The 12,379-nt window shown below is 41.3% G+C and overlaps 1 protein-coding gene and 1 long non-coding RNA gene across 2 annotated transcripts; both read right to left on the bottom strand.

The window, feature by feature from the left end:
• Window positions 1–5,400: 5,400 nt before the first annotated feature.
• LOC139071718 (uncharacterized) lies at window positions 5,401–8,926 on the bottom strand. Its single transcript, XM_070554617.1, has 2 exons — window positions 8,527–8,926; window positions 5,401–8,433 (listed from the first exon to the last, which is right to left on the bottom strand). The coding sequence occupies exons 1-2, from the start codon at window positions 8,755–8,757 to the stop codon at window positions 5,596–5,598; spliced, it is 3,069 nt and encodes a 1,022-aa protein (XP_070410718.1). The 5' UTR covers window positions 8,758–8,926; the 3' UTR covers window positions 5,401–5,595.
• Window positions 8,927–9,019: 93 nt separating this feature from the next.
• LOC129155087 (uncharacterized) lies at window positions 9,020–10,706 on the bottom strand. The gene is made up of 5 exons (XR_008560079.2): window positions 9,578–10,706; window positions 9,429–9,506; window positions 9,280–9,351; window positions 9,149–9,202; window positions 9,020–9,070 (listed from the first exon to the last, which is right to left on the bottom strand). It is a non-coding gene; the product is annotated as an uncharacterized lncRNA (long non-coding RNA).
• Window positions 10,707–12,379: the final 1,673 nt, after the last annotated feature.

Genomic DNA, 12,379 nt, shown 5'->3' with positions numbered 1-12,379 from the left:
ATCACTTACGTGCACTCGTGGTTTAATTTACCGAACGATCGTGCGTTTGTTGAATGGCGACGAGTGAAAGAACCTAAGAAAATCAACAGAGCTCCGATTACTCCCGGATATTATAAAGCTATCCAAACACTTAGAATGGAATGTGAGACTGCTATGAGAAAGATTGATCCTGATTTCTATCTCATTCACAGATTCCCCGATCCCATTCTCAAATATCAGATCGGTGATGAAATAGAATTTAGATTTTTAGCGCCTCTGGCCTATCTGTTAGGTTTCAACGCGGGTGAGTGGTTGACGCCTGAAGGTACTTCAGGCCTCGATGAACCGATCAAATCGGTGCCTCACCCACCCGATTTAACAGGCGGTCTATATCAGTTTTACTGCTACACGGATGTCGTGACCGAGCAGTTGATCGGGGACGTCTTTGCGCCTTTATTACGTACGGTGAAAGTTGAAGGGACCTTCGGTCACACGGTCACTCATGTGTTTAATCCTGTGGATTACATCAGCGTTTCTACGAATCATATAGAAAGCATTCATATCGAAATAAAATCTGATCAGAATGAGCCGATTCACTTCTTATACGGAAAAACAACGGTGAGGCTTCATTTCAGGCCCGCACATCAGAGAAATACAATAATATAACGCTCGTGAAACAGGGTGAGAGAGTCAGTTACGCTCGTACGTCTTGCAGACATGATTTATCACCTGCAGAGAAACGATCCCAACCGTTTTATCAATTATTACGTCACTCAGGCCGGTCATGGTTTACCAGGTTTTAGCGGTGTTCCTTATATGTACGGACGTGGCTTTGGATCGATATTTTCAAGACTGTTTCGATTCATATCACCTTTTGTTAAAAAAGGATTTGCTCTGGCTAAACCGCATCTCAAAAAGGCCGCTACAGGAATCGTGTCAGATGTGTTGACGAGAGCCGTCGGTAAAATCAATGACCCTAATGGCCAAGAGGGGTCAGGCCTCATGGTTCTGTCGAGGCGTGTTCGCAAAAGACCCCCCGGCAGGCGTTTAAAGACATCTACATCACGAAGCGACCGACGCATCAAAGCTCCAGTTACAAAACGCAAGCAAAAGAGGAAGAAGTCTCGTCAGACAGGCTCTGATATTTTTTAATCATGTCACTGCTCCACAGCAAATCGTCAGAATGTACGCTGAGTGAACTGGATCTCTTCACCGTACCCATGACGCAGTTGTCTATCGAAGATAAGATCTACAGCGAAATTTTACCCATAGCGGCCCTGACGGACGGCGGGCCTGTAGAATTTTTTGTCCCCGGAGATGGAGAAAAATATTTGGATTTAAACGACACTCTTCTATTTTTGCGGGTGAAAATTACAAACGATGACGGCAGCCCGCTAGATGATGGTGCTGCCACCGGTCTGATTAATTACCCGATAAACACGATTTTCTCACAATGTGACGTGGTTCTCGGCGATCGTCTGATTTCACAATCCAGCGCCACGCACCCCTACAGAGCGATCATCGAAACCCTGCTGAACTTTTCTGAAGCGAGTTTGAATTCTCAATTCAGCGCGGGATTGTTCTTCAAAGACACTGCAGGCGCGCACGATTCCACCGTTGTAATTAACGGACGCAATTTAGGCCTTAATCAACGAGCGACTTTTACAGAAAACTCCAGAGAAGTGGATCTGATAGGACCCCTGCATTCTGATATATTTTTCTGTGAAAGACTTCTTTTAAATTCTGTCGATCTCAGAATTAAACTGACACGCGCGTGTGATGCTTTTTGCCTGATGGGGGCGCGTGATTCCACCTACAAGCTGAAACTGCTAGGTGCATCGCTTTTTGTGAAGAAAGTTAATATTTCACCCGCCGTACGTTTGGGTCACGAGTCTGCTTTACTAAAAGCAAACGCCATGTACCCGCTCTCACGCGTGACCGTCAAAACTTATTGCATTCCACAAAATTCGAGGATATGTAATCTGGAGAACCTCTTTCTCGGCGCCATTCCTAAATATATCGTCTTAGGATTAGTGGATCACGAAGCTTACACAGGACGTCGAGATCTTTCGCCTTTTAATTTTCGCCACATGAATGTGGAATATCTGGCGTTGTCCAGAGACGGAAAACAGATTCCATCGAAAGCCTTCCAACCTACTTTTTACCAGGGAACATCGGTCAGAGAATTTTATAATCTGTTTACAGCCACTTCAAGACAATTGAAAGATTTGCCTCTATCGATTAATAGGTTGGAATATCAACAGGGGTATACACTCTTTGCCTTTAATCTGAACACAGCGGATGACTCGGAGGCGCTTTCAACCGTTTCCACCGGCAACCTGAGGATGGAGATGCGCTTTGGAGAACCTCTGAGAGCCACGGCTACACTCATTGTGTATGCGTGTTACGACTCCATTCTGGAGATAAACTCAAAGAGAGAGGTATTGGTGGATTATTATTAATGGATAATCACGAATTGGACGGCATATTATCGAGCCTGCTGGGAGATTATTTTGGTGGCGTGTACGCGTCTGATCAGCTGTCTACCGTCCCAAAAAACATTCGACTACCGGCCTACTTTGTGGTAAACACTCATCCTGTCCATTTACCCGGTGAACACTGGTTGGCGCTAGCTGTGGAACAAAATGGCCTCGGAACATTTTTTGACTCTTACGGTCTATCGCCTGAATTTAAATATTACCCTGAAAACATCCTGAATTTTCTAACAGAACGTTGTTCAAGAATACAATATCAGGATCGTCAGCTACAGAGTTTTGCATCCGACCGTTGTGGCCAGCATTGTGTTTTTTTCCTGTGTCATAAGGCTTGTGGACTTTCTCTGAAACAAATTCTGTCTAAATATCATAAAAATGTAGATAAAAATGATGCTATGGTTTATCATTTTGTTAAAAAATTTTCAAATTGCATCAAACGTCATGATGTATACTTCACACAGGTGAATTGTACTCTTGAAATGTTTAAAGAATGTCACGGACTGTGAAATTTGTTTTGAATAAAGTTTTATTGAACAAACAAGAGAGTTAAGGTGTAAAGCTGATCCATTTCTTCAAAGTGGGGACATTGCTCCAGCTTGGTGATAAAATGATATTTCTCCTCGGTTTTTTCTTTTTTTTCTTCAAAACACCGTCTTCAGAATCCGGAAGCATAACCCCTCCGTTCCTGAGTTGCGTAATCTGACGTTTCGCTAGCGGATTGGACACGATAGATAAGGGCACATTTTTTTCTACTAGAGTTTTTAGGAAAGGAGTCCAACCCGTCGGTTCTGATTGTGGATGTTTTTTTAAAGGGTTGCTGATGCTTTTAACCAAGTCAAGGATGTGCGATCCTTTCTGCACATCGCCTTTATATTTAAATTCCCCCGTCGGAGTCCAGTTTAATCGTGTCATTTTCAGCAGATACTCGGCGTTTTTTCTTCCGCGTACAGGAAGATTCTGTAGCGTTTCATTAATGAGTGTGTCAGCCGCTGTTTCTACAGCTGACGTAGGCTCAGCCGTCACAGTGGGCGGTTCAGTGGGAGGTGCGCTTTCGTGTAATCCGCTTCTCATCAACTTTAAATAACGCTGTAGCAGCGCATTGTATTTTTTAATTTTCTCATACGGCGTTAATCCCGTCTCCTGCATAATTAATTTCATTTCAGAGTCAAGATTCTCTTCAGCCACGTCCCGTATCGTAGGTTTAACAAGCTGACGTAATTGTTGGGGGGTCACCATAAACATTTTTTGAGAAGCCATCGTTTATTTCCTTATTAAGCCACCTATCAGTTCGCCGATCAGAGGCGCAGCGGCTGCTAAGAGTATGGGTAGAAATCCGCCTTTCTGGCCGACTAAAAGCTTCTTTTTTTTAAAAAAGGCTAGTTTTGTTATGAGTCAACTGTCTGAGCACCGTTCTGCTTTTAGACAACTTTTGAAATTGACGCGGCGACAGACGTATATTTCCTTTGATCACGTTTAAAGCTATCTCGCACAAAGCCTTCAGAACGTCCTCGGAGCACCCTTTTAAAAACTCCCGACGTTGGCGAGGCTTCATACGTGACAAAGCACGTAGAATCTTGGCGTTGCGTTTTATCCGGGCTGACATGGCTCTGTTTTAGACAAATACACCGCAGTGAGCTGATCCGGAAGTAAACCCGTACGGAGACGGAAAGATTCTGGTGTTTCCGCTTTTAAATCCACAATTAAATAACCGTACGGTTCTGACGTAGCGTCTTGAAAACTCTCCATGAAATATCTTTTTTGGGTAGGATATATTTGATTTGCTAAAACATTGATTTGCAATTTGTCTCGAGGGTTTTTAAACAAAATCAAATAATTGGTGTTTAAGCTGATGGAACGACTATGTTTTCCTTGATGAAAAACATTTTGAGTGATTAAAATGACGCTCATATTTCTGTGATGTCTCAGCTGCGTAAATAATTTTAGCACTCCAGGATGGCTGGACGTTTGAGACATCATGTCATCCAAGATCACCAAGTGGTTATGACCCGATGGAAATAAATCATCATCCTCGAATGAAAGCGGGAGACCTTGAACGAATCGAATACTTTTATTACAAAGATCATCATACATAGGTTGATAAGATGTAAAAAACCACACGATGTTTTCTGGCATTTCAGTTAAACATCGCATACAATTTTCCAAAATACTTTTTACAAAAAAGGTTTTTCCACAGCCTGACGGACCAGCAATTTGTGCACTGAATGGCAATTTTAGTCTAGCGTCAAAATCAGTTTCCATTTTTAATACCCAAATGGTTCTGTACTGCCGTCAGCAAATAACCTCCGCTTATCAAAAATCACATGAAACCTTTTCACAAATGAAACATTCGAGAGAGTGAGACCTTTTTTATCCCTCTTGACAATCTCCTGCCGAGTTTGCAAAAATCTTCCCCTTTCTCCAGCCACGTACCCCTCAACCAGCAGCGCTAAGCTGTCAAAATTGATGTGATCAGATGAAATGAATGACTGTGTGATACCCTTAGCCTTTAGCACCACCTGCTGGCGGTCCCGGGTTTTGTAAGCATACGTTTTTGGACCGGATGAAGCAAATTCTGTGATGGAATCGCCGTGCAGTTCATCGGTTAAATCCCCCAGCAGCGGTCCTGTTGGTAAAACACACTCATTCTCTTTGACAGAATAAATTATAGAATCTGTATCGTAATAAATGACGCGATTTCCCAGTTTGTTCAACGCATTTAATAATTTCAATCTGGCATAAGTTGTGGTGAAAGCGGCGATAAATATGTTGTTGCTTCTGCCAGGAGTCGTTAGGCATTTTTCTGTCAAACTGTGCTGCACCAGAACGGCTCCTGAAGCGACAAAACTGAAGAATTTAACTTTGTGTTTCCCTGAAAACAGAATGTCAAAAAATTCATCAGGTTTTTGAACAAATGTGGTTTGTACAAGATCATCTCTTTGACCAAACTTTCCCCAGAGTGAATTGAGACATAATTTTGAAATGGCACGCTTAGCAGGATTGTGCTGAATCTTAGACTCATCTAATTGTATTCCCTGATGAAGTTTGTAGTCCTGAATGTATTTTCTTTTCGAGTCATCGTCAATCAATCCTTCAGGAAAACCAGACGCTTGTTGTTTCTGCTTCAAAAATGTGTTAATGTAACCTGCGAACACATCTTTACTGCTTTTCCCAAATCCCAGACTTCAATCATTTTCACCAGACGGTAACCTGACTCCAAAGCGTAATTGAACTCTACACTCACCCAAACCCCCGTCAAAGCACGTTGAGACGCGCTGTGTGAACAAGAATCAGATTGATTATTCATTTCAGCGCATGTGCGACATAGTGTAAAAACAAGTTTACCTTTGAATGTTTTAAAAGGCAGAACAGGGAAAAACAGTTTTCTGGGTGGCAAAACGACAGCTTTAATCAAGCCAAAATAGTGACTTGGATCTCTGAAATTTTTAACATGAATTTTGGGATGGCCTATGGGGTAAGTCTGTGTGGCGTTTACATAAGGGTACAGGCTCGTAAAATCCACATAGTGGATTTTTTCACCGCTCTGAGCCGAATGCCTCAGCCGAACCGGACAAGTTCTGCCTCCATACAGGGCTTCACGAGGTGAGAGAGGAGCTGGCGGTGGGTCAAATCTTGAGACAAACTGTTTCACGTCCGGATCAGTTTTTACCATCTCCTGCCAATCATGTTCCCAAATGACATTCATTTTTAATCGATGCACAGTTTCCAACGACTGAAGCTTTTCGACGGTTTTGTCATAAATTTCACCAAAAGTGATTTTTCTCAGAGGACATATGGATGACTGTAAGAAACATTTTGGACAGCCGTGGAAAAAACAACCCATATACTCAAACCCTTGTTCGACGCCTGAAATCACAGCATATCCGTCGAGATAAAAATCTCCCACTTTATACTCCCCCAAAGGCGTTAAAGCGTGTTGAATGTCTACATTTTGACTGCGTGAAACCCATTCCAGCCACACGATGCTTGAACTTGAAAATGGTTTTTGTTGCGGTCGATAGCCGAGCGGACAAGGAATGGCTAATGTGTCTGGTTTTAGGAATTTTGATCTAAACACGCGCATGCAAGCTGAAGCGATCGTGACAGATTTCAGCGGGTCGATACCTGTTTCATTAAAAAACTCCTCTCTGAAAATACCGCATGCTTTACGCAGAATTTCTACATCGTTTCTACAATAAAACACGGCCTCCTTTCTGAAATCAAACAGCTGCTGTTTAGACACATCGGTGTACCATTCTAAAAATATTTTTTTATGCTCCGGAGACATTTGTTCAAACCCATAATGGCTGACATCTGGATAAGGCCCTTTATAATTCAGATGTTCAAGCGATGAAAATCTGTGAGGAAAATAACCTTTAGTTTTATCTGTAAAGCCCAAAGCAGCTGGAAGGTTAGCTAATTTCATCATGAGAAAACTTAAGGAATCAATGAATCTCAACCCGAAATCTGGATCGTGAAAACTCAGGATTTTACAGCCTTGCATGAGTATATTTTTGGGAACAATTTTTAATTGACACATAGCTCTCAAAATTATATAAGCATCAAATCCGCGCGCATTGTGTGCAACAAATGTATAATTGCTGAATTTAGGACGACGCATCTGCATAATAAAATCTTTAATGCAATCTAAACCAAATTTCTCCCAAACGTCGCCTGAATCGGATTTTGCACAGATTAAAAAAGGTGTATGCACACCGTTCTGATCCATAAACGTTTCAGTGTCGTAATAAATAACCTTTTCCGTTAAACCGTCATCTTTTTTTTCAAGCTGAATAAAACAGCGATGATCATCCGTGACCACCGACTGTTTGCAAACGATGCATTTGGTCGCTGAGCAAACGTGCTGTGAGCCATTTCCACCCATGGCGATGTAATAAGTTTGTTTACAATTGGTGCATTTTTTAAACATTTCGCAAGGAGAAACTAACCTGTTTGCTTGAGGCCTTAAAACAGGTGTTTTGTGAGTTTGAAAACATATTACATTTTGGCATATTCGATTACAATCAGAACATGTGATGAGAGACGTTTCTGTCCGTTTGCATAAATCGGTATTACACACGCGACAGAACCATTTACAATGATGTCCGTTCATGTTATTATAAGCGGAAAAGCACCATGAACAAAAATATTTGGCTCCTAAGAAACCTTTAATATTTTTTATGCTGTAATAATGTTGATTCATTAGCAAAATGAACAACGGATTTGATCGATCGCTAAAATCTGTTTCAAATTTAGAAATGATTCTGTCGGATCTGTAAAAAATGATTATTTTTCTTTGAACAATATTTTCAAATCGAATCACGTCGCTAAATGAAACGGTTGATTGCTCCTGAAGCCCTGCCTGTTGATGAATATTTTTAGCCACATTCAATAATTCTGTATCTCTCGCTGAGGGATTTAACAGTCCGGCTATGCTTAGCGCAAAACACAACGGCTGATTGGCCTCTGGAGGGCAAATGAGATGGTTTCGTTTTTTATTGACTAATTCGTGATCCAGAATGGTTTCGATTTTTCGTTTTCCGCCGCCGGACGGATTATTTATCACTTGCAGTCTGAAATTAAATTCGTTGTCGGCCTCTAATGCTTCATTTGATTGGACTAACAGATCCAGTAAATACTGAAGCTGATTTAACGTATTTGATCCGTCATAATTAAAATTAACGTGGTGCGTCGTGTGCAAAGTATTAATTTCAAACTGGACTCTATCGTTGGGACGCGCGATCTGGCTTCCTCTTTCAGCAAACCTGTTTAATATTTCCATCAGATTAATATAAAACTCGGCTGGGTCGTTGATTGCTTGAAAAGACACTCTCTCTCTAATTTCACGCTGGTTAAAAGCTGCGTTTACGCTCCCTCCGATCTGCCGGTGTTCTATTTGTCTCAAAATTTCATCTACAGCTTCTGATGAAGGCTCATCTGAATTTGCTAGTATTTGATCGATCTCGTTTACGCGCTGCTGGTGTTCTATTTGTCTCAAAATTTCGTTTATTGCTTCTGATGAAGGCGGATCTGAATTTGCTAGTATTTGATCGACCTCGTTTGAAACGGCTTGGGATGCTAAAATATCGTCTAAGATCTCACTATCTGAAGCTAATTCATCTACTTCACTCAGTTCGCTTAAATCAAACCAGTCAGTTAACAGATTTTCGCAGGATGGATGAAGAGGGGGGGTTTCATTATCTAAAATTCGATCTAACAAATCTACGTTTAATTCATCATCTACTTCAAACAAATCTGAAAGGTCATCAAACCAATTTTCACTCATGATACAAAAGACATTAAAAACCTACTAAAAATGAAGAAAAAAATCTGCGTCGTCCTTTTACAGAGCCAGCACTTGTTGGACCACTTCGACCAGGCCGGAATTGACTTGCAGGAGCAAGTAGCCAAGCTTCATCCTGTTTAATCTCTGCAATGGCGTAAATATGCCCCGCTTCTTCTTCTTTAACCGTTTTTCTGATGAAAAAATAAATAAAAATAAATAAAATGAACAAGCTTTTAATAAATTATATATAAATTTAACTTACTCTGTACAGGTGCAGGAGGTGGTGCGTTCTCTTCGTCGGTCGTGGGTTGTTCTGAAAGGATAAAAAACATCATCTTTTTTACTTCAAAATTTAATATACTCTGCGGAGCGGTTTTGTGAAACAGCTTACCGGCTGGCTGCTCAGGAGCACGTTCAGCGGTTTCAGAGTCGCTGTCGGATTGTTCTGAAAGAATAAAAACAAGGAAAAATATGAACGAATCATCTTTGAAGTAAATAACCACCTTTTTATATATATCTTACCCTGTGCAGGAGAAGGGGGAGGAGGAGGAGGAGGTGTGGGCGGAGATATTGAAGCGGCTGTCGGATGTTGTTCTGAAAGGATAAAAACAACGGTAAATGTGAACGAGTCATCTTTGACTTATTAATCAGTTGTTTTTTTTTATCGTTACCATCCGTCTGCGCATGAGAAGGGGTTGGAGGTGGTGGGGGCTGAGATATTGGGGGTGCGTAGGCCGTCGGCCGTTGCTCTGGAGAATAAAAACGATAAATATGAACGACACATCTCTGACTTATTAATCGCTATTTTGTAATCACTTACCAGCTTCGAGGATCGTCTGTGGCGTGATGGTCCTGTAACGAACAGCTTTCGCGTTCGCGTGTGATCTGACGGTCTGGCTGGGCTGATACGAATGTAAGACGGTTCGGCTGGTGGATGGAGGCGTGGTTGGGTAAAAGTTATCACTTCCGGGGTAAGGTTGAACCCCCTCCTTTTCTGTAAAATGAGATATTTCTCAGCTGAAGAAAAGAACGTTACGTATATATTTATAAAATCCACTCACTCAGATTGTCGACCGCACGATTAATTTTAGACAAATCATCGAGGGGAAAAGGTACCGGAGTTTTACAAGTTAATTCCTCAATAGGAATTTCTTCCCACTCCCCGTCCGATATGACAATAGCGTCTGAAAATAAAGATGTTAAACCAGAAAGAGAAAAAAAAGATTTGCGTCTTAAGTTAAAAACTTACCCGTCATCTTAGCTTGTTACACCTCAAATCACGACTCCGAAAATGCGTTTTACATTTTATACAGCTGTTTAAAAAAATCTTGAATAGAAAACGGTTGCGATTGGTCGAAAAAAAAAATGTTTATAAACAATACATAGTCATTTGCTTTGTTGTATAGGTAGACAAATGTCTGAATGGGTGTTTAGAGTTGTGTGTGTGTGTGTGTGTGTGTGTGTGTGTGTGTGTGTTTAACTCGTATCCATTGCTTCTTCAAAACTCCCAGGAGCAGAAATAAAAAAACCTTTATGATCCAAAAAATAATACCGGACCGGTTTTGTACCGGACATTTCTTCCTGAAATCGCTTATGAAAAATCTGTTGCGTTGTCAAGCCAATCTCATCATGTCTCAATTCGAACGTTGTTTTTAGCAGAGGAAGGCTATATTCAAAACACGTATCCATCGGTTCTTCTTCTTCTTCTTCGCTCATGTTTCCTTAATAATGGATAAAATGTAGCAGCTCCTTCACTCGTGTGTAAATCCGTTTACGACATGCATGTGCCTTAGTTTAACTATTCTGAGAGGTATGACATTAAAGTTTTGACCAGATGTACGTCTGCTCTGAGACTTTACTAATCCACCCCCTCCCAAAAACAAACCTCATAAACAGCTTTTTATTTATTTCAGCTGTTATAGGTCCTACAAAAAAGGATCAAATCTTTTCTCTGAGGCAGGAAGCAATGTCTCTGTGTGTGTGTGTGTGTGTGTGTGTGTGTGTGTGTGTGTGTGTGTGTGTGTGTGTGTGTGTGTGTGTGTGTGTGACAGTGAAAACAAAAAGTCACAAAATGTGACACTAAAGGCAGGAGGCGATGGTTAAGCTTTCACTGCTGATGATGACGAACCAAAGATGCTGTTCACCTAAATAGCTCTTTGAAACAATAGCAAGTCATTTGCTTTTGTGAATTGTTTCCATGCCGACTAGGTTAGAATGAACCAAATCTTTGTTTTAAAACTTCCCCGCCACCTGCAAAAAAAAAAAAGAAGTCATTTGCTTTGTCAGAAGTCGCTGGCCGTGTAAAATTGTTTAGAATGAGCTTTAAGAAAGCTCAACAGATCTTTGTTGAACCAACTTCCCGCCACTCTTTCAATTCAGCCCACCTGCAGAACAATACAGAGTCATTTGCTTTGTGAGTTGTCGACTAAAAGCTCACGCTGAGGTAAGGATCAACTTTTATTCTTATAGGCTTGAGTATGCAGGGTGCTTTACAACAGAACCATAAATGGTTTAGGATGGCAAACCATTGCTTTTCTGAAGTGAGAGAAATGTATGAATGGTGTTTAGAGTTGGTAACAGAGAGAGTCAGACATTTTCTGAAAGGGGAAAGTGCTTTAAATGTGTGTGTAAGTGTGTGTGTGTGTGTGTGTGTGTGTGTGTGTGTGTGTGTGTAAGTGTGTGTGTGTGTGTGTGTGTGTGTGTGTGTTTACAGCCTCTGATGATTCATCCATTATTTGAGGTGCTGCTAGACAGAAAGTTTTACACAATAGTTTTAGTTCTGGTCAAAAAGTGTCAGTGAGCTGCATGTAAATAACACATTTAAACACAAAGTTTAAGACTGAACATACGAAATCCAACGTGAACATCTGCCAGATGGCTGAGTAAATCAAAGAGAGTATTAATGACATAGACAATGTGTCACTCTGAAGAGTTTGTGTGTGTTCAGCAAAAGGCTGCAAAAGTTCTTGCATTGACTTCAGCTTCTGCCACTCACTCGAGAGCAAGCAGACCATCCCATCTTGTTTGCTACTTCACAAACAGATTCTTTAACTTTGAGGAGATGTACAACCATTTCATAAGTACTTGACCAGCGTGTGGGGCTGTCATTCACAGCAGTTAGGCCGCACTCATCCACTGTCAGTGAGCCATGTCTGTAGGCACCTCTTCCTCGTGGCTTGGTGCTTCATGCATCTCCTCGTGGTTCATCATTTTTTCTTAGAGCTCGGCTTTTCACCATTCGGACAGATCTGAGCTTTTAAAGAGTTATACACAATAGGATTACACTCAGAAGGGAGGGGGGCTGTGGGAACCGATGGGTAACACAATAAGAAACTTCACACGCCATTACACACATTAGCCTATGACGTGGGGAATCATGGACATCTGGACACGTTCAACAATACGCCATTGATGATGCGGCGTGGGGGGTCTAGGCCATCTGGACAATTAACAATACACATGTCCATTTGATTAATGATACGGAAGGGGGGGCAAAGATTGAACAATACACCTGTCCATTTGATTAATGATAGGAAGGGGGGGCAAGGTCAAGGGTCAAATGAACAATAGGACTGAAAGGTCAAAAAGGTCAAAGAACAATAGACCTGTCAAAAAGTTTGAC

Source organism: Nothobranchius furzeri, chromosome 9 (assembly GCF_043380555.1).
Source record: "Nothobranchius furzeri strain GRZ-AD chromosome 9, NfurGRZ-RIMD1, whole genome shotgun sequence".
NCBI lineage: Eukaryota > Metazoa > Chordata > Actinopteri > Cyprinodontiformes > Nothobranchiidae > Nothobranchius > Nothobranchius furzeri.
The sequence above is the reverse complement of the archived record's forward strand: the minus strand, read 5'-3'. Positions and strand labels throughout refer to the sequence as shown.